Here is a 23,243-nt window from a genome sequence, read left to right as displayed (position 1 = left end):
TGGTGAGAGGCAATATGTAACATAGGACAAGAGTATGGATGTTGGCAGTGGTCAGACTTGGTTTTGATTTCCACACCACCACTTGGTAGCTCTTAAACTCTTTGACTTCATTTTTTCCATTTGTATATGGGTGATAACCTTTTTGACTTTGGTTGTGAGAATAAATGAGAAAACATGTAAAATGGTTAACACACTGAATGGCTCAGTCAGTAAAGGTTACCATACAAGAGAGTAATAAGAACTATTATTACAATTACAGAGACCAAATAATCTCCAGGGTCCCTTCTTACTCTTCATTTTTGTGATTCTAAAGTTAACATATCTGGACTAGTCCTATATGAAAACTTAAGTAAGATTTAGTCATTTGGGGTTTTATTTTTATTCTGGACAGTTAATATTTTAATTTGTCATTAGCGATCTGGCAGTTGGCTTTCTGACAGCTCCCATTAAAAATAAAAAGCCCTTGTAATAGATAATATATCATCTGTATGAGACTTGTCTCCCTGCTTATATAGCTAATAGCTCCTGCTGTGGAAGTAACCTCTCTCTCTCAGTTTCCATCTTGTTGATTCCTACTATGTAGCACAACTGGCCTCCCAAAAAGACAGCTTCCTGTCCAACTCAGCATCCCCTCAGTTTGGATCACTCTTGTTTTCTTAGATAACTTGTGTCTGTCTTTTCCAAAAGAATAAATTTTCTAAAATGGCAAGGGAGTGATAAATACCAGGACAGAGTAATTATTAGGAAATGGATAAGAATAAGAGAACCTAGTTTGAGATGCGAATTAGGTTGGAACTGTGAGCTTCCTGAAGATGAGGACTACCTTTTATTTATGTTTTTATTTAAGTGTTCTACAGAGCCCTGGAACTTTTATAGACCAGAGAGCACCTTTGGGAGAGGAGGAGGGTGGTGATGATCAGGTGGATGGTCCCTCTCCGTCCACCAATCAAGTAGATCCAAGTCATCTGGGTTAAAGCGTGTTTTTTGCTGAAGATTTCTGTGCCTTAAAAACAACAACAAAAAAGTCAATTATAAATTAAAAAGCTCAGCTATAAAGTATTAACTCAGAGTAACTGGAGTTTGTGACACATTTCCTCTGCTACTAAAAGAATACATTTTCTGTTGTAACCATTTGGTCAGCTACAGTATTAGCCTTATGAAAATTTAAAAAGGAAATTCTTTCTTTTTTTAACTTTTGGTAAAAATTATAGGTGCCTAGTAAGTGTTAATGAACAGAAAGATTCTGGCCCTAAATACTTTTGAACTTCTCAGGCTTCACAGATTCCAGTTTTCTAACGCTATTGAAGAAGATGCCAGATGTCGAACAGCTATATGGCCTTCATCCGCGATACCTTGAGAGGCGAAGAGTAAGGGGCCATGAGGCTTTCAGCATTCCAGGAGTCCTAGAAGCTTTGCAGGCATGCCCAAACTTAGTGGTGAGTGCACCTGGTTGGACATTTTGGCATCAGCTGTTGAAGAAATAATAGGCCAAAGAATGATAGAACATGTTTACTCATATACAAATTTCATCCATAACAAACTTGTTTTAAATTCCATTGTATACTTAGCATTTTATGATACAGAAATAGAAGCTGTAGATGCTAAATTGGAAACCTTTCTTATGATTGCTTTGGCATTATTTTCTAGGGTGTGGAAACTTCTCATTTGGAGTTGGTAGAATCCATTTGGACATATATGCCACATGTTCATATTTTGGGGAAATTTCGTAATCGTAATGGAGCATTTCCAATTCCTCCTGAAAATAAACTGAAAATTCCTATAGGAGCCAAAATTCAAACTTTACATTTAGTTGGTGAGTACGTGTTTCTTGGGTCACTTAGAACTCCTTGAAATGCCGTGTAACTGAATATTCATGGAAAGGAAATAATGAGAATGTTGAAGGTGTCTTTGTTGATGGATGATGGCAGAAGAAATGCTTGCGAGACTTGTTTTAAAACTCAGATTTCCCATTAAAGACCCATGGGAAAGTATACTGCCTCATACGTGTGCATTCTCCACTGAAATATTTTTTTTTTTTTTTGAGACAGAGTCCCGCTTTTGTTACCCGTGCTAGAGTGAGTGCCTTGGCGTCAGCCTAGCTCACTGCAACCTCAAACTCCTGGGCTCAAGCAATCCTACTGCCTCAGCCTCCCAAGTAGCTGAGACTACAGGCATGTGCCACCATGCCCGGCTAATTTTTTCTATATATTTTTTTAGTTGTCCAATTAATTTCTTTCTATTTTTAGTAGAGACGGGGTCTCGCTCTTGCTCAGGCTGGTCTCGAACTCCTGAGCTCAAACAATCCGCCCGCCTCGGCCTCCCAGAATGCTAGGATTACAGGCGTGAGCCACCGCGCCCGGCCAAATATTTTTTGAAATTATATACCAATAATTTCAACCTAAATAAATAATAAGGACAGATATTTTCTCAAATACTATTTACATTTGGCTTAGACTTCTTAAAGGAATTTTGGGGGACCCCTGTTAATACACTCTGACCTTTAATAGTCATTTAATATTTTATTCAACATATACATATTGAGTATGTGCTGTGTTCCAAGCATTATTCCAGGTATTGGAGATGGTCTGAAGAATTAGAAATTTCTGAAACTGGGTCAGGTGGTAAAGGGAATGCAGCCCAGCAGGAATAAGAAGTAGATCTTAAATAAGATGCATACAGTTATGGAAGAAGAGTGAAAATCTCTAGCAACCCTTCATTTATAAGATCAGGGAGTTGGCCAGGTGCAGTGCTCACGCCTGTAATCCCAGCACTTTGGGAGGCTGAGATAGGAGGATCGCTTGAGGCCAGGAGTTCAAGACCAGCCTGAGCAACACAACAAGACCCTATCTCTATAAAAATAGAAAATCAGAGAATGACTTTAATTAGTAACTTAGATATCTTTGAAATTAGATTTTTAGATAATAAAGGGAGTCTGTAATATCTGTAGTTTATAATATAAGCTCATTAAGGTCAAAGAGTGTTTTTATATTTTCCATCATGGCTATCATAGTTCATTGCAAATATAAACACTTCGTAAGGTAAATTTTATTGAAATGCATTAATTCATGTGATTCATTCAACAGTTTAATACTTACTGTATGATGGTAATATAAAGGTGTGTTAATGAACATGACCGAAGGAATGGGTAATTGCGTCCTTTGTTTCTAGAGTGGATTTGGGGCAAAATGTAGATTGAGCATAGGGTATACTGTCTTCTCTGGATCTGTCTCACCCTTGCTACCTTGAGTTTCCTAATCAATACAACCACCTTCATGGTAGATGCTAAACTTACCTTTGTGAATTCTGCATATTGCATCTCAATCTGTACCTCACTTCTACTTTTCTGCTTTTGGTCTCATCCCCAGTTTTACTTCCCTTCCCAAGTGTTGCCATACAATGTATGTGCATAGTTCAAGCTAAATTTAGCTATGCTGTTTAGAGAGGACTAGGTTAAGGAGTAATACTTGTAGGTTACAGTAGGAACATTCTGCAGAATTTAGCCTTTAAAGAACTGACCATTCAAGTACTCCAATTTTGCTTTCTCTAGTTACTCTTGCTAGCAGGGCTTGTACTGTCTCAAGTTTAAAAGGTGTATTGAGCTGGTTTTGCCAGTTACGGTTTGTTAAATGCCATCAGAAATCCAAGGAGAAATCCTTGAATTTCTCTCATAAACTTGTGTAACTTCCTCAGCTTTTCTCAAGCCCACAGTGTTTAGACTCTTGGGCAAGTTTCTCAAACTGCTTCCTTCTGTTTAGGATTTACAAATTATCTTTCTTTCTTCCTTACCTCCTGAATTTCCCCCCTCATTCTGTGCCATTGTCCTTCTTCTAGACCTGGTCCTCCTAGTACTATGCCACTCAGGGATCAGAGGCATAAAATACCTGTATCAATTTGAAATGCTGGAATAAATAACTGTCAGATTTCTCACTTTCCCAGAACCGTGCTGACTGGCTTCTGTCACATATTTACTAATCATCATGATTTGTGTATTTGTAGAAATAGCTATTTAAGCTCTATCTCTGGATGTCTTCTAGAAACCACAATATTGACATCCAGCTATCCTGACTTTGTGCTGAGAAATATAGTTTTTCTACTAATGGGGGAGTGAATATTGGTAGTCCAGTCTTAAATTTGTGTATTCCATGTCTATCTTCACAATTTTGCTTTTAGTAACCTATTTTCACTTTGTATCTTCTGGGCAAATGATCCTGGAAGAGTTGTAAGATTATGAGAAAGACTCACATGTGTAAAATGTAGAAATACTTTTTAAATCCCATCTTCCCATATGCCTTTTCTAAAAAAATTTACAAAGTGGACTGTTTATGGTTTGCATAAATTGCTCTTTATATTAATAAGTCTGTTTTAAATAAGCTACACTTAGTTGATTTTAATTATATAATTTGTTGTAATAAAAATCTCCTTGAAAGGTAAACTATCAATTTAAAAAATAAACTCTTGATCTTATGTGCAGAATATAGGGTATTTCTGTAATGTTATTGTTTGTTCTTTTTTTTTTTGTATTTGTGTTTTAGGGGTGAACGTTCCTGAAATTCCTTGTATCCCAATGCTAAGGCACCTTTATATGAAGTGGGTAAGACTCACTAAACCACAACCGTTTAAAGACTTTCTTTGTATCAGCTTAAGAACTTTCGTCATGAGGAACTGTGCAGGTAATGGTACACAATTGTGGTAGAATTAAACATATGCGATTCTAAAAATACCCTAAAGCAAACTCTGTAGCTACATTTGTAAATAAAATTATGTTATTCAATTACTATTTATGTTTTGTAACTTGTAAAGATAAATGTACTTTTGTTTTAAAGATATTAGAAATATGGTTTGTGTTTGACCTTAGCAAAAAGCAAAACGAACAAAAAGAACAACAAAAATAAGTCAGAATATCTCTATGTGTTTCTTATAGACACTTTTTACTTTTCATAAGATTGTTTTATTAGATTTCAGTCAGCTTTGTTTGTCTCTGGTCTCCTAATCATCCTACATATAAATAGTTGTCTCATCTAATCTACCTTAAACATTGTTTTTATGATATTATTATTCTGAACAGAAACCTTCAGTGTCCCTATTGCCCTAGAGCTGTGGTCCTCAACTCCCAGGCTGCGGACCGGTATCAGTCTGTGACCTGTTAGGAACCAGGCCACACAACGGGAGGTGAGCGGCAGGCAAACAAGTGAAGCTTCATCTGTATGTACAGCTGCTCCCCATCGCTGGCATCACCGCCTGAGCTCCGCCTCCTGTCAAATCAGCTGGATTCTCAAAGGAGCGTGAACCCTACTGTAAACCACACACGCAAGGGATCTAGGTTATGTGCTCTTTATGAGCCTTAATGCCTGATGATCTGAGGTGAAGCTGAGGTGATGCTAGCGCTGGGGAGCTGCTGCAAGTACAGATTATTATTAGCAGAGAGGTTTGACTGCATAGAGACCATAATAAATCAATTGCTTGCAGACTCGTATGAACCCTATCAGTGAGCAACAAGTGACAATTAAGCTGCATCAGGTGGCAGGCTTTCTAGTGGCAAGTGAGTTGATGTACTTCAATGGTACAGCTGCATCTGGTGGCAGGCTTTAAGTCGGAATCCAATACTTATTTTAGTCCACACGTGGCCCGCCCGTTATTTTATTTACCACTTGCGTCCGCGCCTCTTTCCTGCACTGTGCACTTGTCTCAGTCACAGTTTTGTTAAGCCCACAAGCTAACACTAGCAAAAATGAGTAAAAAAAACAAACATCGCTGAGCTTCTTTGGAAAGGGGGAAGAACCCAATGATGAGACAGCAGAAGACTCTAAGACTGCCAACAAAATGAAAGCTGCATTTAAAAGAAAATACCAAGATTCCTACTTAAATTACAGGTTCATTACAACAGGTGATTCACATTGTCCAAGCCCACTTTGTATATGTGGCAACCGGCTATGCAATGAATCCAAAACTGCTTCTCCACATGGAGACCAAGCACCCTGCATTAAAAGATAATTCCTTGGAGTTTTTCAAAAGAAAAAAATATGAACATAAACAGAAGCAATTATTGAAGAACACCACTTCATCAAATGTGTCTGCACCGAGAGCAGCATTCTTAGTGGCAAACCACGTTGCTAAAGCTAAGAAGGCCTTCACTACTGGTGAAGAGTTGGTCCTGTCTGCTGCTAAGGACATTTGCCATGAACTTTTAGGAGAGGCTGCAGTTCAAAAGGTGGCGTTTGTTTCTCTTTTGGCTGGCACCATAACTAGACAAATTGATGAAAGAATAGAAGATAGTGAGGCACAATCGTTAGGATTAATGAGTCACCATGGTACGCAATCCAGGTTGATGAGTCTACCAATATTGACAACAAGGCAACAATGCTTGTTTTTGTGCAATATTTTTCAGGAGGATGTGCATGAGGATATGTTATGTGCACTCTTGTTGCTAACCAACACCATAGCTGCAGAACTATTCAAGTCTTTGAATGATTACATATCACGAAAACTGAGTTGGTCATTTTGTGTCAGTATATGCACAGATGGAGCAGCTACTGTGACTAGACAGCTTTCTGGTTTCACTACTCGGGTCAAGGAAGTAGCTTTTGAATGTGAGTCTGCGCACTATGTCATCCATAGAGAAATGCTGGCTAGCTGAAAAATGTCACCTGAACTAAACTTTTTTTGGGATGCAATTAAAATTATCAACCATGTTAAAGTACACGCCCTTAACTCACGTCTGTTTGCACAGCTCTGTGAGGAAATGGATGCAGAACACACCCATCTTCTCCTTACACACAAAAGTGAGATGGCTTTCTAAAGGTAGGTCACTGGCCAGAGTTTTCGAGTTCAGAGAGGCACTCCAGAGATTTCTTTTAGAAGAACAGTCAGTGCTGGCAGCACATGTCAGTGACACAGAATGGGTCGCAAAACTTGCTTACTTGTGTGACATATTCAACCTGCTCGGTGAACTCAATCTGTCACTTCAGGGGAGAACGACAACCGAGTTCAAGTCGGCAGATAAAGTGGTGGCTGCATTCAAAGACGAACTGGAATTAAGGGGGCGACAAGTGAGCGTTGGGATTTTTGACATGTTTCGAACATTAGCAGAGATTTTGAAAGAGACTCAGCCAGAGCCTTTTTTCTCCCAGCTGGTGCATAGTCACCTATCTCAGCTTTCATAAGAATTTGAGCATCACTTCCCAACCACAAAAGACCCCTGAACTGGGAAGGAGTGGATCCGTGACCCATTGGTGAATAAGCCGAATGAATCAACTTTATCTGTGCTAGAAGAGGTCAACTGCTCAAGATTGAAAATGACGGTGGCCTTAAAAGTATGTTTGAGAGAGCTTCAGATCTCCATAGGATCTGGGTTAAAGTCAAGGTGGAATATTCTGAGATTGCCACAAAAGCACTGAAAAGCCTGCTTCCATTTCCAACATCCTGTCTTTGTGAGGCAGGATTTTCTTCTGTGCCAGCAACCAAAATGAAGTTATGGAGTAGACTGGACATGAGCAACACACTTCAGCTGTCACTGTCTCCCATCAGCCCCAGATGGGACCGTCTAGTTGCAGGAAAACAAGCTCAGGGCTCCCACTGATTCTGCATTATGGTGAGTTGTATAATTATTTCATTATATATCACAATGTAATAATAATAATAGAAATAAAGTGCGCAATGAATGTAATGTGCTTGAATCGTCCTGAAACCATCCCCCCTCCCTGCCCCCAAATGGAAAAATTGTCTTCTGTGAAACTGGTACCTGATGCCAAAAAGGTTGGGGACTGCTGCCCTAGAGCATCAAGTGGGAACTACTCTGCATCAAGGTTCATAATAACCAGGACCCCCTTATTCTTGTCCTTATTCTGCCTCTGTTCTAATATATACCTTCTTTTAGTGCCTGTTGACTGTCCCCTACACAACCATACACTTTTCACCTCAGTGTCTTCCCTTAATGCTGTATTATTGTTTCCTAATCCTGAAACACCCTCTTCCTTCTTCCTCTTTACTTATATACATCCTTCAGGCTCTGCTTTTTCCAACTTATCTTCCTCTTCTCTTTTCTTGTTTATGGAATATAGCAGATCTTATTTTTATACTTGATGCATTCTACCTTTTTATCCTCTTATAATTATTTATGTTCTATCTCCATGTCAATTACAGGCTTTTTGATAGACAGGACCATATCTATTATGATCTTCCATAGTCTCTACTACAACACTGATCACACAGAGATGTTTAAGTGATTGAGATGTTTACTTGAGTGGAGGATCAAATTTTCATCTTGGCTTTTCCCCCTTAGTTATTTTGAGCTCAAAACTGTGGAGACTTCAGAGAATTTGTAAAATGTACTACATATCTCTCCAATGGTACTGAAAAATCCTTATGCTGAATAAGTATATAGTTAACAGGCCAACTTTCATTTGTAATAAGAATTACAGATTGTAGAGAGCCAATAATTCGGCTGTCATTTTAAGACATAGAATTTATAAATTATTCATTTTAGTCACTAATTTGAAAATTCATTTTTAAGACATTTTACATTGTTCCAGTAAATTTTTTTTTTTTTTTTCCAGGACCCACGAATTCCTTGAAATATGTCCCTTTAGTAACAGGCTTAGCCTCTGCCCGAAACTTGGAACATTTAGAAATGGTTCGAGTTCCTTTCCTTGGAGGTCTTATCCAACATGTAGTTGAAGACAGTTGGAGATCAGGTATTCATTTCTTTAGTTACTAAATATCTTAAAAGTCAATTTCAAAAATTTATTAAGATTTTATTTAGCTTCTCTTACGAGTCTTTTTAAAAGAAAACGCTTGTAATGTGTGCTTTCTCTCTGGTGTGTTTGATGGAAAATAAGAAACCAAAGCATAGGCTAATGTTCTTTTTCTTTTTTACGCATGTTAAATGCTCTCAAAATAAATAGTAGAGTAATAAGGCATGTCTTCTGGATGGTTATTATTACTTGATTAATAATACCTTCTGTTATATTTGGAATCTTTCATAGAAATCATAACAGGAATTTCTAGTGACCTTTGGTGGTAAGAGATGTTTCGTGACTTGGACATTCTAGGCCTCCAAAAGAAATCAGGCATTACTAATGCTAATGCCTAACATTTGTTTATTACTTAATAGTGTATAAGATGCTTTCATGCTTATCATTTGGATATTAGTTTTATCCATAAGATGATGGCTTTTAAAAGAAAAAAATATTTCACTCTTTGTGTCCCTTATAGATAAATAATGGTAAGTAACAGAATGTGTATTATATGAATTGTGTATATCATCTTATTGCAAAAAAAAAAAAGAGGTTTAGCTAGATAGGTAGTTAACAGTTAAATCTAACTGGGTATCTAAAATAAAATAGAAAATCATCAAGTACTATTAGGTAACAAATAGACATTGTTATTAACACTGTTAAAATATAATGAAGAGTAAACACTAGTTTTAGACATTTTGTCAGTTAATCAAGTTCAGTATAAGTGAACTTCATTACATTGAGTCGGGGGATAGAACAGGCTCTTTTGAGACCAACAGCGTTATTTTATGGCTATAGTTAACAGGATAAAAATCAGAAGGGAAAAGAAGGCCACAGTGGGTCCATTCACTGGAGAAAAGACCTGAAGAGAGGTGGCAAAAGCTAAGAGTTTGTATAAAGGTCCCTAGAAGAGAAACAGAGACTTTCCTTCTCTAGTGAGTATTTAAGGAAGACCCTCTAGGAGTCAGCATACTTCACACAAAAATTAATTCCAGATGGATCATTGATCCAAATGTGCAAAATAAAAGAATGAAGTTTTTAAAAGAGAACTTAAGAGAATGTCTTATTGATCTTGGGTAGGCAAAGATTTCTTAAACAGGACACCAAAAAGCACTTACCCTAAATTAAAAAATTGTTAAACTGGACCAAATTAAAATTAAGATATTTTGTTCATGAAAAGGCATGAGTAAGAGAGGGAAAAGCCAAGCTACAGAGCGAGAGAAGCAATTTGCCGTACAGATAATCAGATAAACGATTTGTACTGAGAAAATATAAAGAATTCCTGAAAATAATAAGAAAAGAACAGGCAACACAATAGAAAAAAATGGGAAAAGACTTGAATAGAAAAGCCTTCACGTAAGAGGCTATGCATAGGACTAGTAAACATATGAAAAAATGATAAATTTTACTAATCATTAAGGAAATATAAATTAAAATCTCTGTGATACACAAACACTAAAGTGACTACACGTATGCATGCCTAATATGAAAAAGATAAGCAATAATGTTGGCTAGAATGTGGAGCCTTTCTTACACTCCTGGCGAGAGTATAAATTGAAACACTGTTTGGCAGTATCTACTAAAGTTGACTATACACATAACAGCAGTTGCATTCCTGGCTTAAAACCCAACAGAAAATGTATACATATGTTCACCAAAAGATGTATTTGAGATTATTCGTAGAAGTGCTGTTCCTAATAGGCCCCGAGTGGAAACAACCCAAATGCCCACCAGCAATAGAGTGGGTAATTAACACATCGACTACCACAATAGAAAAAAATTTTTTTCCTTGGGGCAACAGTGTTTTATTGTGAAAATAGAATAAAAACTTTGAAAACAAAACGATCCTTTCTAATTTAATGAAAAATTTGTTATTTTTTATTATTTTCTGTGAGTGAGTTATATGCAACTTGAAAAATAGTTCACGTGGCTTCCAAGGTGAAAAGACGTGTGTATAAGTTACATGTGCTTCATGAGGCCCCGGGGTAAAACTAGCGTGAGTTAAATACGATTCACATGGCAGTTAATATGTTAAAATGTGGCATATTCATACAATAGAATATTATGCAATAAGAATGAACAAACTACAGCTACATGTAACAATATGGATAAATGGCATAAACCAAATGTTTAGTGAAAGAAGCCAGACACAAAAATATACATGCTTTGTGATTTTATTTATAAAAATTCAAACAGACAAATCAATCCTTTGTGAAAATTCACTGAGCTATGCATTAATAATTCGTGTCCATTTTTGTATGTAAATACAAGTTTCAAAAACATGAAAAAAAATTAGTTGAAGTTAAAGTAGTGCTGGTCTTGTTCCATATGTTACATCGGAGGTTCAAAATCTGGCCAGAAAATAGCAGGGTCCCTTCTTTACAATTCTCTCATGAGAATCTGCCTTTCTGAAAATCCTTACTTAACAGTCTAAATCTTTGGAGTAGTTTTCAGATGCCATCAGAGTGTGTTTTCAGAATGAGTGTCTGTTTTCATCTCTTTTAAGGAGATGACTAACAGTGATATTTTATCTTGAGATATTTAAATGTAAAAACAAAACTTAGATTTACTTTTAAATAATTATCATCTATTGTGTGTATAAATGCTTTACTGAAAGGGCTATGGTCAAAAGAAATACTTATTTTTGTTCCTTATCTCCATTAGGTGGTTTTAGAAATTTGCACACTATTGTTTTGGGAGCTTGCAAAAATGCTCTTGAAGTAGATCTTGGTTACCTCATCATCACCGCTGCCCGTAGGTGTGTTTCCTCTTCATAGTGTGTCTTTTGTCATATAATTATATGATTTTTTTTCCTGTTTTACAAAAAAACTTGGGGAATGTATGTGTATATGAAGTTTGATTATGCCTTATTCAGATTTAAAATACAAAGGAGTTGTTTAAATAGCAGATGAGTATGTCATAGTGGTCCTAATGTTATGACTGATGACCAGTTAAACTGCACTTCAGACCCAGTAAGCTCTGAAAGGGTGTGGTTTCTTATCAGTGAAAAGCAGTTGCCTGTCTGGAAGTGCATGAAGAGTCTAACAGAAGTCAGCATTGAAGCTCTGGCATCTGTACCCCTGTCTGTACCCCTGTCAGGAATCATTGTCTCAATCTCTGGATGATTTTCTGAATTGTTTTAGTTAGTTGGTGATAATATTTGCTATTCAGAAATCAATATTTTAGAACAGCTTTTCCAAAATCTGACCTTGTAACATCTTTATATTTTTTAACCACATTTTCTTATCACTTTATGCCATATTTACTATTTCTACCTATGTAAGGTCTGCCCCTACTTCTATTTCCATAATATTTTCTTTAAATTAAATTAACCACTTTTTTTCAGTTTATTCAAAAACAAAACTCTTACTTTCCATCAATACAATATTGATTAGGAGTATAAGTAAGATAAAATGTGTTCCTAAATTTAAGTTGGTATTGTTACCTACTACAGAACTATACTGTTGTTAAAGTGGGCCATTAACAACTAGTGTAAGAACAATGTTAAAGAAATAAATATCAGCACCGCATACAGATTCTGACTTTGACTAAATCAGGTTTAGAAAAGCACTTGAAATGATATATGGTTCTTACTGTGTAATGTATGGTTATTTAATGTGTAGCTTTAGTGTACTAACTAAAATGTACCTACAGTTTACAAATACTCCTTTAAAGGAAATATCTTTGATATTTTTTAATGGAGGTGGAAAAGTTGTTGACATCTGTGACACTTTAAAAAAATCATAGACTTCTTTCAGAGCCTTACGTTAGGAAGAATCTTTGATTGTGATGGCTTTCATTTTAATCTGGTATGTTGTATGTCTTTGTTCATAGGTTACATGAAGTTCGAATCCAGCCTTCCCTAACCAAAGATGGTGTCTTTTCTGCTCTAAAGATGGCAGAGTTGGAGTTTCCCCAATTTGAAACCCTTCATCTGGGATATGTAGATGAGTTTTTGCTGCAGAGTAAGACTTATCCCATTTTATTTGCTAGAATTGCTGTAGGGAACTTACTTGACAAACTGAAATTTGAATTGGAATGTGCCATATTTTCCTGAATGTAAGACAACTTAAAATCTTAGGTACTCTCACTTCTTGAAAAAGAAACTTTTATATTAATGTCAATGATTTTTTTTCCAAATTGCCTGTGATTTTAGCATATTATAGAAAATATAATGATTAACAGTACACCAAGAAAAGATCCTTATCTACATACGATATTGTCTCCACTTTACTGCCCAAGTTTCTTTCCCCATTCTGCTTCATTTTTTTCACAGAATGTCATCCTTGGTTCCATTGTTGAATTTGATCTGCCACACTTCTTGAAGCTTTTGATGGTCCTCTCAGATGAGGTCCCATTCCCTGTCCATGCCCTTCTTTTCCATAATAAGCCCGCTGGGGGTTCTGGATTTTCCAGATAGTGTGAGCATATAATGGTCAGTATTATTTAATGATGATTGCTGTTGGAAGGCTTGTTCACAGCATTTTCTAGAATGCATTTACAATTGGGAGCTCATTCCTTTGGGTTTGAATGCATGTCAATTCATTACTCAAACTTTTTTTCCATATGGCATTATATAACACATGGAAGAAAATTTCCAGCACCAACATGTTTTTACTTTCTTAAGAATTAAATTCTATCCCATGTAATTAGCAACAAATCTTTCTTCAACTCTATCATACCAGATGACACTTTTTCCTTTGAATCTAATATACATTGTAGAATAACGTAAGAAAGGCTTAATTCCTCTAATCAGAACAGTCCAGGTCAAAAAAATGACCGTTTTTCATTTCTAAAATATGTCAGAATAATAGTTGTGTGTTTCTTTTCATTGTTCACAGTTTTCATTAATACAGCTGAAGGATTATTTTAAAAAGACAAATCATCTTTCCTTAGCCAGTTTAATACAAGAATCACTTTAAATCTATATAGCTTTGAAAAAGATCAGCTTTTCTCCAAAATAGCTTTAAAATACTAGAGTGATGTAGTGATTTTATGTAAAATTAATGTATTTGATACCAAGCTTTTCTGATTTTGAATGTGATTATTAACATTCTCTGTGCTTCTATAATATCTGTATAGTAACTTAAAATTATTAGTTTCTATAATTTTATTTTGTGTTTTTCCCAAATCTCATAACTTGAAAAATTTTGTATCTTCAGGATGGCCACATTTAGGACTACCAAAGGATTGTCTTCAAGAATTCTCTTTATAAACAGTTATTTCCTTACAGTGTTTCTCTTTCCTCAACACACATTTTCAATAGAATAAAAACCCTTTAATAGCCAGGCATAGTGGCTCACACTTGTAATCCTAGCGCTTTGGGAGGCCAAAGCAGGAGGATCGCTTTAGGCCAGGAGTTTGAGACCAGCCTGAGCAACATAGTGAGACCCTGTCTCCACAAAAAATAGAAAAAATAGCTGGGTGTAGTGGCATATGCCTGTAGTCCAAGCTATTGGGAGGCTGAAGCAGGAGGATTGCTTGAGCCCAGGAGTATGAGGTTGCAGTGAGCTATGATGATCCCACTGCACTATAGCCCGGGTGACATAGTGAGACCCTATCTCAAAAAACAAAAACAAAACTTTACCTTCTTGATTACCATTAGCTCACAGTTTTCAACATAAGTTGTGTTATAGTCTCTTTCATATTTAATACTTTCTTGATGTTGACCTTTGTACAAGCCATTGCCTTCTTATTCACTGAAGTTCACCTCTTTCTCCCATATTTATATACTCTCCTCTGTTCCTCCAAAGACTGCCTAGGATTCTATGTTTAAGAATAGGCACCAGGATCCTCTAACAGACCCATCTCGAAAAGGATGAGAATTCACTGCTCAGTCACACACTTTGACTTAGTCTCTCTCTTCTCAGTAATTTAGACTTGAAGCACCTCTCCAGGATGAGGGATTGCCTCTGGTAAAACTTGAGTCACTTTTTTGTTACAAAGAGTCTGACAAAATAAATAGAAACATCACCTTTATCCCCTGACATTTACAGTAAGAATGGCAGTACCAAATTGGGGAAATGGATGTGCTGGAAAATAGATGCTGTGTATTAGGATTAAAGAATAGTGACTGGGCTATAGGTAAGTGGCTGACATGGGTTAAGATGCTGATGATGTGTTTGATAAAATCAGTGACTCAGAGATGAATCCTTAGAGAAGAGTTCTTTGTTCATGTGGATTTATGATCTCAGAGCTTAATGTGAAGGTGATAGGGAGCTAAAACTCAGTGAAAACTTCCTCAGTGTAGAGGAATCTTTATTCCTAGAGCTTTGGAGAAAGATGGAATTGAAGCCTGCCTATTATTAATCATGAGACTTTAGCAAGTGACTCCTCTTAAATCATGTTTTCTCGTTTTTTAAATGGAGGTAAGATCATTTCCTGCTTTTCTCTTGGGTATCTCTGAGGAGTTAATGAAAAAATGATAACTACATTTATAACAATCTCTGACACTCAGGAGTATTCATTAAATGGTAGTTTTTACTTTTAGCTGATCTATGATGGGCTGAAAAGAGAAAAGAAACAAAAATGAATCCCAAGAGATATCATCAGGGTTTTGAGGAGTTGGCCAGAGGGAAACTCGAACAGCAGGAACACAATGGTAATCTCAAAAGACTGAATACAAGACATGACTTTGTCATGTTAGGCTATGGCATTTATGCAGATAATGCCAGGGAACAGGATCAGTTCAAGATTTACCCTATCTTAAGGTAAAAAGGCAAGTTTCATCTCGAGTCCAAAGGGCATGAAAAAAGTCCTTATCAGAAGGCTAAAGAAAATAGCTAAATTGTAAAGGCTGGATTAAGGTAAAAACTGCAAGAAAGTCAGTAAAAACCAAAAACAGGAACTATGGGAGAGAGACTGTGAACGATATGGAAGATAAAATTGGAAGAGTTTGGAGTAGATTGATTGTTTTAAACATGTTCTGAGCCAAAGATAGAAATCCCTGTGATGTTCGGGGCATCTTCACCAGAGCAACAGTGTTTTCTTTGTACTGTGTGTGGGTTGGTTGCAAGGACTGTGAGAGACATGTATTGAGCTCTTACATCCCCAGTGCTACGCTAGACACTAATGGTGTAACTGTGAACTAACTAGACATCATCCCTTCAAGGAGCTCTCATGATCAAGTGGATCATCTTGGAGAGTGAGGGGCAGGCAGGTGGGAGAAACGATGGTAGGAGGCAAGGGATGAGGTGTGATTCCCAATGGCATGATCTAGGTGGAGCATTTTCCTTAACTTACACCGCGCCCCTGGTTTGTGACCAGACAGTAGGTACTAAGGCTCAGTGGCATGTGTTTGAATTGGAAGTCTACTTTTGGGAGGATAGGTAGATAGTTACTAACCAATAGATGGGCTCTAAAAATGAATCTTGAATTCCCACAGTTTGTCCTTCTCTACACACGGCCACGCCAGACTCCAAGAACATGATCCTTATACTGTGAGGCAGTTGCATTTTTAAGATTTTAATTTCCTTTTTAAAAGGTAAAACTAAAACTTCACCATGGTATGAACCGATACAATATATTTCTCAGTAATGCTTTAAGAATTTTTGCTTCCTTCTTTCCTTTTCTAAACAGTTGAAAAATACTAGGTTATTAAGTACGAAATGTCTGACTTCTTTAAGTACTAAGTTTGCCAGTTGCTATCTCTGACATTTCACTTTGACATTTCTTGTTTTATTTTTATCATGAAGGTACATTCTCAGTCTTTCAAACACACCTTTTGCCTTGTGATTATCTTTCAAATTTTTTATTGGAATTTTTGTGAAACCATGGATAAGTCAAAAATTTGTGTTATTTTTGAGTATGACTTCTGTCATGGAAACAATGGTGCGCAGATAGCTCAAAATATCAAGGAAGTGTTTGGGAAGGTTGTGGCTAATGAATGCACAGTACGTCAAAGTTCTGTTGTGGTGATTTTAATCTTGAAAATGAGCCATGTGGTTGACCTGACCAACGTGGATAATGATCAGCTGAAAGCTGTGGTAGAGGTGAATCCATTTTAACCTATGCATGAATTAGCAGCAGGATTTGACGTTACCACTCCAACAATATTGGACCATTTGAAATAAAGCGCCAAGGTAATGAAGCTGGATAGGTGGGTTCTGCATGAATTGAACAAGTGTCAGAAGAGAAATCGTCTAAAAGCTTGCCTTTCTTTGCTGTTACGACGTAAGGGTAAACCATTTCTACGCCGTAATGAAAAATGGATTCTTATTGACAGTCACAAGCGTCCGGCACAATGGTTGGATAAAAATGATGTGCTGAAACACAGTCCAAAACTGAATATTCATCCAAAAACGCTAATAGTGTCTGTTTGGCGGTCCAGTGCTAGTGTTACCCACTACAGCTTCACGAAACCTGGTCAGTTGATTATAGCAGATGTCTTCTGCAACCAGTAAGATTAAACAATGGAGAAGCTTGCCATTAGGCAGCCAAGATTGGTCAACAGAGATAGGCCAATCCTCTTGTAAGACAATGCTTGACCACATGTCACACAAACAGTGCTGCTCAAACTACAGCAACTGGACTTGAAAACTCTCTGTCATTCACCAGACCTTGCACCAACTGACTACCACTTATTCCAGGCTTTGGACCACTTCTTGCAAGGAAAAATATTCAATTCTCAACAAGCTGTAGAAAACGCCTTTTGCGATTTCATCACCACTCACTCTTCAGGCTTCTTCGCTGCTGATATAAACAAGCTACCAGTAAGATGGCAAAACTATGTCGATAGTTTAGGCACATACTTTGATTAATTGTACTGCTTATTGTTTGAGATATAATAAACTAAACTTTTGATTCGAAATCAGACACTTTACATTTAACGACCTAATGTTTTTCTACTGCATGTCTCTTGCTTTTTAATATAAATATTTTATACAAGAAATGCTACCAGGTCAGGCGTGGCGGCTCATGCCTATAATCCTAGCACTCTGGGAGGCCAAGGCAGGAGGATCGTTTGAGGTCAGGAGTTCGAGACCAGCCTGAGCAAAAGCGAGACCCCGTCTCTACTAAAAATAGAAAAAATTAGCCGGGCATGGTGACATGTTTCTGTAATCCCAGCTACATGGGAAGCTGAGGCAGGAAGATCGCTTAAGCCCAGGAGTTTCAGGTTGCCGTGAACTAGGCTGATGCCACGGCACTGTAGCCAGGCAACAGAGCAACAGAGCAAGACTCTGTCTTAAAAAAAAAAAAAATTGCTACCATAAGTACAGACTACCTAACATAAAATTATACTTGCACCTGAATCCGATGATAAACAGTTGATACAGAATGATCATAGAGACTGATCATACTGGATGCCGAGATACAAAATTGGCAGCACTCCATAACACTTAAATGACACTTAAGAATTTGACTTTTTTTTTTTTAATTGATTTTTCTTTTTAGGCAGAATGGCTAATGCAGATCTCGTGAAATATGGTTTGGCTGACGTGGTAGAAAATCCTGGTATCATCACTGACATAGGGATGAAGGCAGTCAATGAAGTTTTCTCCTGTATCAAATATCTGGCAATTTACAATTGCCCCCATCTACACAACCCATACAATTGGATCTCAGGTACTGTAGACTTAGAAATACAGCTATATTGTATTGATGTTGAAATAATACGTCTTTGTTTTCTGTGTATGATATGTTTGTATTCCTAATGTAAAATGTAGATTTCTTGTGTGTGTAGATTATTCATACAAGCTCTGGGAACCTTTGATAACCAAGTTAGAAGTATATTCAATGCCTCTTTAAACTTCTGAAGTCCTCCGCCTAGAATTGCACTGTCCAGGTTATGGATTCAAGTGCCTTGATCTTTATATGTACTGCTTTGGGTTAGGTGTGTAAAACCAGGGTTAATGTTACCTAGAACCTAGGCTGTTCTAGTTGTTTTCCCTGAATTACCTTCAAAATGACATATGATCTGAAAGGACAAAGTAGGTATGTATATAGAAAAATTTTTAATTAGGTGACATATTAAACATTAACCTGAGGTGAAATTTTTTTTGACTGGAAATCCCAGTCTGTTTTAGACCTCCCGTCCTCACCCAGTCCCCTACGTGTAGAAGTGTGACTTTTACACTTGATCTTTTTTTCTTGTGGTGGGAGTTCATTTTCCTCTGAGAGAGTAATACTATTTGTTGTTTTAAAGGCCCTTTTAAATACCTAAATTTATAAATCTTTAAATATTCAGAGCTAGAGAAAGTTTTCCTTGTGACATCCACTTGTGACAAAGCCACTCACTGACACCTGTAGAACAGCCACCTCTGCTCTTGAGTCACCTCACAGGGACCTGATCTCCTTACAAAGCCACTTTCTAGTCCTGTTTTAGGGCTCTGGAGCTTATACTAAGATCACTTATTAAAATGGCCATGTCTCACCTACCAGAAGTTAAATTCCATTCCTGGCCCAGCTGAACCAAGAAGTTGTTGGGAAATATGAACTTTAGAATGTATCAGGCGTAGATCGCTTTAAAAAAATAACATTTATTGGGTTTTTGGTTTGTTTGTTTTCTTAAATACAGAAGAGTATAAAGAAGAAAACAAAAAAATGGCCTATAATCCCATCACTAAGAACTCCTGTTAACATTTAAAAAAATAAAAGTAATACATGCACTTGATAAATTTCAAACAGTACAGAAAGGTACAAAATGAAAAATCTCCTCTTCTCAAAGGTAACCATCATCAACAGTTTCTTGTATATTCTTCTGGACAAATTACTTTGTGCATATTGCAGCCTATATGTGTATAGCATTTAAAAATGATTTATATATACAAAAGGATCTTACTTTGTATACACTGTCCTATAGCTTGTTTTTTGCACTAAGTATAATTTGGAGAGCTTTTCATATCAACAAGCATACTCAGTTTTCCTTCATTTTTTTTGATATAGCTGCATAATGTTCTATTAAATAAAATTGCCATAGTTTCTTTATCCAGTGTCTTATTGTTGAATAGTCATGTAGGTTGTTGAGTGGATCACATTTAAATCAGGGCTGACTTGATTTCAAATTAGTGCTTCCCAGGCCATTTAGTTTTTACACAAAATTAAGGTATATAAACATCATAGCTTAGAGTCATCAAGTTTTAGAGATCATGAAATAAGGGACAAGTTAGTTAAAAAAAAAAAGGATTTGAAAGTCCTTGTGACCTATAGAAAAATTCATCAATAATGGGTAAAGTATTACCTAAATTCTGTCTGGTCATGTCATTTCTTCAACAGACCACTCAAGGTGGACTCGATTGGTTGATATCAACCTAGTGCGGTGCCACGCTTTGAAGCTGGACTCCTTTGGCCAGTTTATTGAATTATTGCCCAGCTTGGAGTTTATTTCACTGGACCAGATGTTTCGTGAACCACCCAAGGTAAGTCACATTTGAGAATTTTTGTTTACTTATTTTGATACTCAGGGAAGAAAACAAAACAACCTGTGATTTTTTTTTTCTTTCTGTTTAATAACATGCCTTTATAGTGTTATAGTTGGGCTTTTTACTGTCAGCCTCAGTGGAGGCATAAAGGTTATAATGATGCATAGCCTCCTGTTCCTATAAATGAGTATTAAGGGGTCTCTGGGGAAGGAAAAGGAGGAAGTAAGGAAGCTATCTCCATCAGTTCTATATAAACTAAAGGTAAGGTAAGGATAAGGCTGGAAATTTGAGCTAAGACAAAAATGATTACTTGGAGTAATTAGGTGGTAGATTAAATCTCTAATCAGAAACCCAAAATATTAATAAGGATTTGGAATTTATTTGGAGAATGTTTTACTTTGCTGCTATCTTCTCTATTAAGTTATATAAACTGGGAAGTCTGAAGTTGCCCAGTTGTATAAAATGTTATTTTAAAACTGCTTAAACTCTATACTCTCAAGGTAATTAAAATTTTACTTAATTAATTCTTCAGCTAATTATGTTCTCTTGTCAGGTATTAATGGTTGTATCCCCACTGTTGAAGCAGTGCAGTATAATGGGGAAAGCTCAGGATTTGAGGTCAGAATACTAGGTTTCAAGTCCCAGCAGTACCACTTACTGACCATGTGCTCCTGGGCAAATCTCTTCCTATTGTGTACCTCATTGTCTGTAAATCAGCGTAGTAACACTTTATCTGTTAATAGCTTGAAGTATTATGAGCCTTAAATGAGCTCTTCTCTGCGTGTGTGAAAGCATTTCACAAATAAGTGCTTTCTAAATATTAAGTCTAATGTAAACGTGAAATGATAGTCTATTAAAAATGAAGTGTATGTTCTATACTAACCCAAATGAACAAACATGTGGTTTGGTTTTGCCTTAGGGCTGTGCTCGAGTTGGTCTGAGTGCAGGCACAGGAATTGGGGTTTCCTCAGCCCTTGTTAGCAACCAGAACTCCAACAATGACAATGACAATAATGCCCAGAATAACAATGCCAACCTCCATGACAACAATCACCATCACCCAGATGACTCAGATGAGGAGAATGACTTTCGGCAAGACCTGCAACCAGGAGAGCAGCAGTTTGCAGCCGACGGTAACCCAGATCTTTTGTGAGCTCCAGATAGAAGTGATTTTTACTTTGGATCATATTTCTCTGGCTTTATCCTGTTCCCTTTTTCCCTTGTTTCAACTTTTCACTTTCTGCATTGAGGGGAGCTAATTAACAAGGCTCACAAGGCGATGGATGTAATTTCCCTATTTCTTTGCTTGTTTCAAAACCATCTTTGTCCACAGAATCTATAAGGGTGCTTATAGGATGAAAAAGACTGATAGATGCCATGGGGATTCAGGTGTAATGGTATAGAGGCCTGACTCAACTGAGAATTAACTTTCAGCATTTAGATAAAAGGTTGTCTTTTAAAGTCTCCCTGACCAATAGATAGCATGAACATGGAGATCATTTTTATATGTTCTAAGCACTGAAAAATTCATAGCAACTGTGTGCTAGACATTGTCACCTTTTATGTACCTTTAATCATTAAATCTTCACAACCACCCAGCAAATTAAATACATGAGCTAATAAAAACCTATTCAATTTAGGTTATATAATCATCTTTCCAGTTCTTTAATATTTACTGAACATCTGCTATGTGCTAAACCTAAGCGTTAATAGTCTCCATCTGTTCCTCGATTGATGGGTGAGGATGGAGTGAGATTGTTTCCTTACCAAATTTTCCAGTTGACCCTTAAGAACTGGGAGAGGAATTTTTTCTAGCCATCTTTTTCTTGTTCCCCCTTTGCCCACTCTCTTGTACACAGTAATTCTAGAGCATGTACGGAGCATGATATTTTTTATAATCGCTTTGAGTATATACAGGTCCTGACCAAAGAATCATAATTTCTCCACTTTCATGTGGAGAAATTATGGGGTAATTTCTCCACTTTCATGTTACTTGACATTTCAGCAGCACTTGACGTTATTGCCTACTTCTACATTCTTGAAATATTTTCCTCTTGGCATCTCTGAATCCATTTTCCTGGTTTTTCTCCTATCTCATTTGACCTGCTCCCTCAGTTTACTTTCCTTGTACCACCTCTTCTATTCCACTTTTATCGATGATCTCCCTTTCTCTCTACACATTTTCATTCAGTCTCATGGCTTGAGTACCACCTGTAATGGTATTAAATTCCACATCAATTCCAAAAGTCAGCCTTGACTTTTTTACTTTTTTGAAGTAACTGTAGCGGTATCTAGCTCCGTATTTTATTTCCACGTGATACCCTTAGGCATTTCAAACTTACGATAAAATCTCTCCCCTGATAATCTCTCACAAAAATACAAAAAGAAAGAGTATAGAGCCAATACTTTTTAGGGGTGAGAGGGGGGAGTGTCTGTCCTTTTGCTTTGTTGTCCCAAGTGCCACTGAACATTGTATAGGTCACTGGTACCGTGAAGATCTGTACTTCAGAGATCATGGACCATCCATGGGAAACTTACAGCAGCTGCAATGCAGAGCTGCCGAAAATCTATGAACCCAATTGTTGGAGTTGATGTACTGGACAGATTATAGACTCCAATGGAAAATTACATCATCATAGGCTTCTTAGTATGAGTGGAGAATGCCTTCCGTTGTGAAATCACATATTGGTGCAGCAAGTACCAAAAATATCTTCAGGAACATATTTGACTTAAGTTGTACCTGTATTTGATTTAAGAGAAAACAATGAAACTTAAATCTTAAAATTTGATTTACAAATATGGTTTCAGTAGATAAGAGACTTGTATACAAACCAAATACTTGATACAGGAAAAGCTCTTTTGAATTAAGAAGCCATAATTACTGTGAAAGGATTCAGCCTCAGCAGTTACTTAGAAGGACTGTTGTCAAGTACAGTATCTTTAAGTACTACTAAAGGCTGAGAAGCAGAGGAATAAGCAATACATAAACACCAAGATTGAAGAATTAAACAGCTTTGACAAGAGGAAGCCTAAGAACACCAAAGGTTATGGCAGCATTTATAGAGAAATGTAGATTAAGTTCCACAGGTCCCTCCAAGGTGGCAGTATATTTAGTTGTATATGTTATTATACATGTACACACACACATACA

The 23,243-nt window shown here is 36.8% G+C and overlaps 1 protein-coding gene across 1 annotated transcript in view; it reads left to right on the top strand.

The window, feature by feature from the left end:
• The window catches only part of FBXO38 (F-box protein 38), a 61,945-nt gene that overhangs the window by 16,528 nt on the left and 22,174 nt on the right, over positions 1 to 23,243 (top strand). The window contains exons 4-12 of the mRNA XM_012658233.1: positions 1,273 to 1,436; positions 1,648 to 1,813; positions 4,533 to 4,670; positions 8,553 to 8,690; positions 11,397 to 11,490; positions 12,567 to 12,697; positions 18,126 to 18,296; positions 19,947 to 20,089; positions 21,012 to 21,225. Coding sequence (XP_012513687.1) covers positions 1,273 to 1,436; positions 1,648 to 1,813; positions 4,533 to 4,670; positions 8,553 to 8,690; positions 11,397 to 11,490; positions 12,567 to 12,697; positions 18,126 to 18,296; positions 19,947 to 20,089; positions 21,012 to 21,225 — 1,359 coding nt within the window. The remainder of the gene's footprint in view (positions 1 to 1,272; positions 1,437 to 1,647; positions 1,814 to 4,532; positions 4,671 to 8,552; positions 8,691 to 11,396; positions 11,491 to 12,566; positions 12,698 to 18,125; positions 18,297 to 19,946; positions 20,090 to 21,011; positions 21,226 to 23,243) is intronic.

Source organism: Propithecus coquereli, unplaced genomic scaffold (genome assembly GCF_000956105.1).
Source record: "Propithecus coquereli isolate 6110/MARCELLA unplaced genomic scaffold, Pcoq_1.0 Scaffold58, whole genome shotgun sequence".
NCBI classification, from domain to species: domain Eukaryota; kingdom Metazoa; phylum Chordata; class Mammalia; order Primates; family Indriidae; genus Propithecus; species Propithecus coquereli.
Note: the sequence above shows the minus strand (reverse complement) of the source record. Positions and strands in the feature narration are given on the sequence as shown.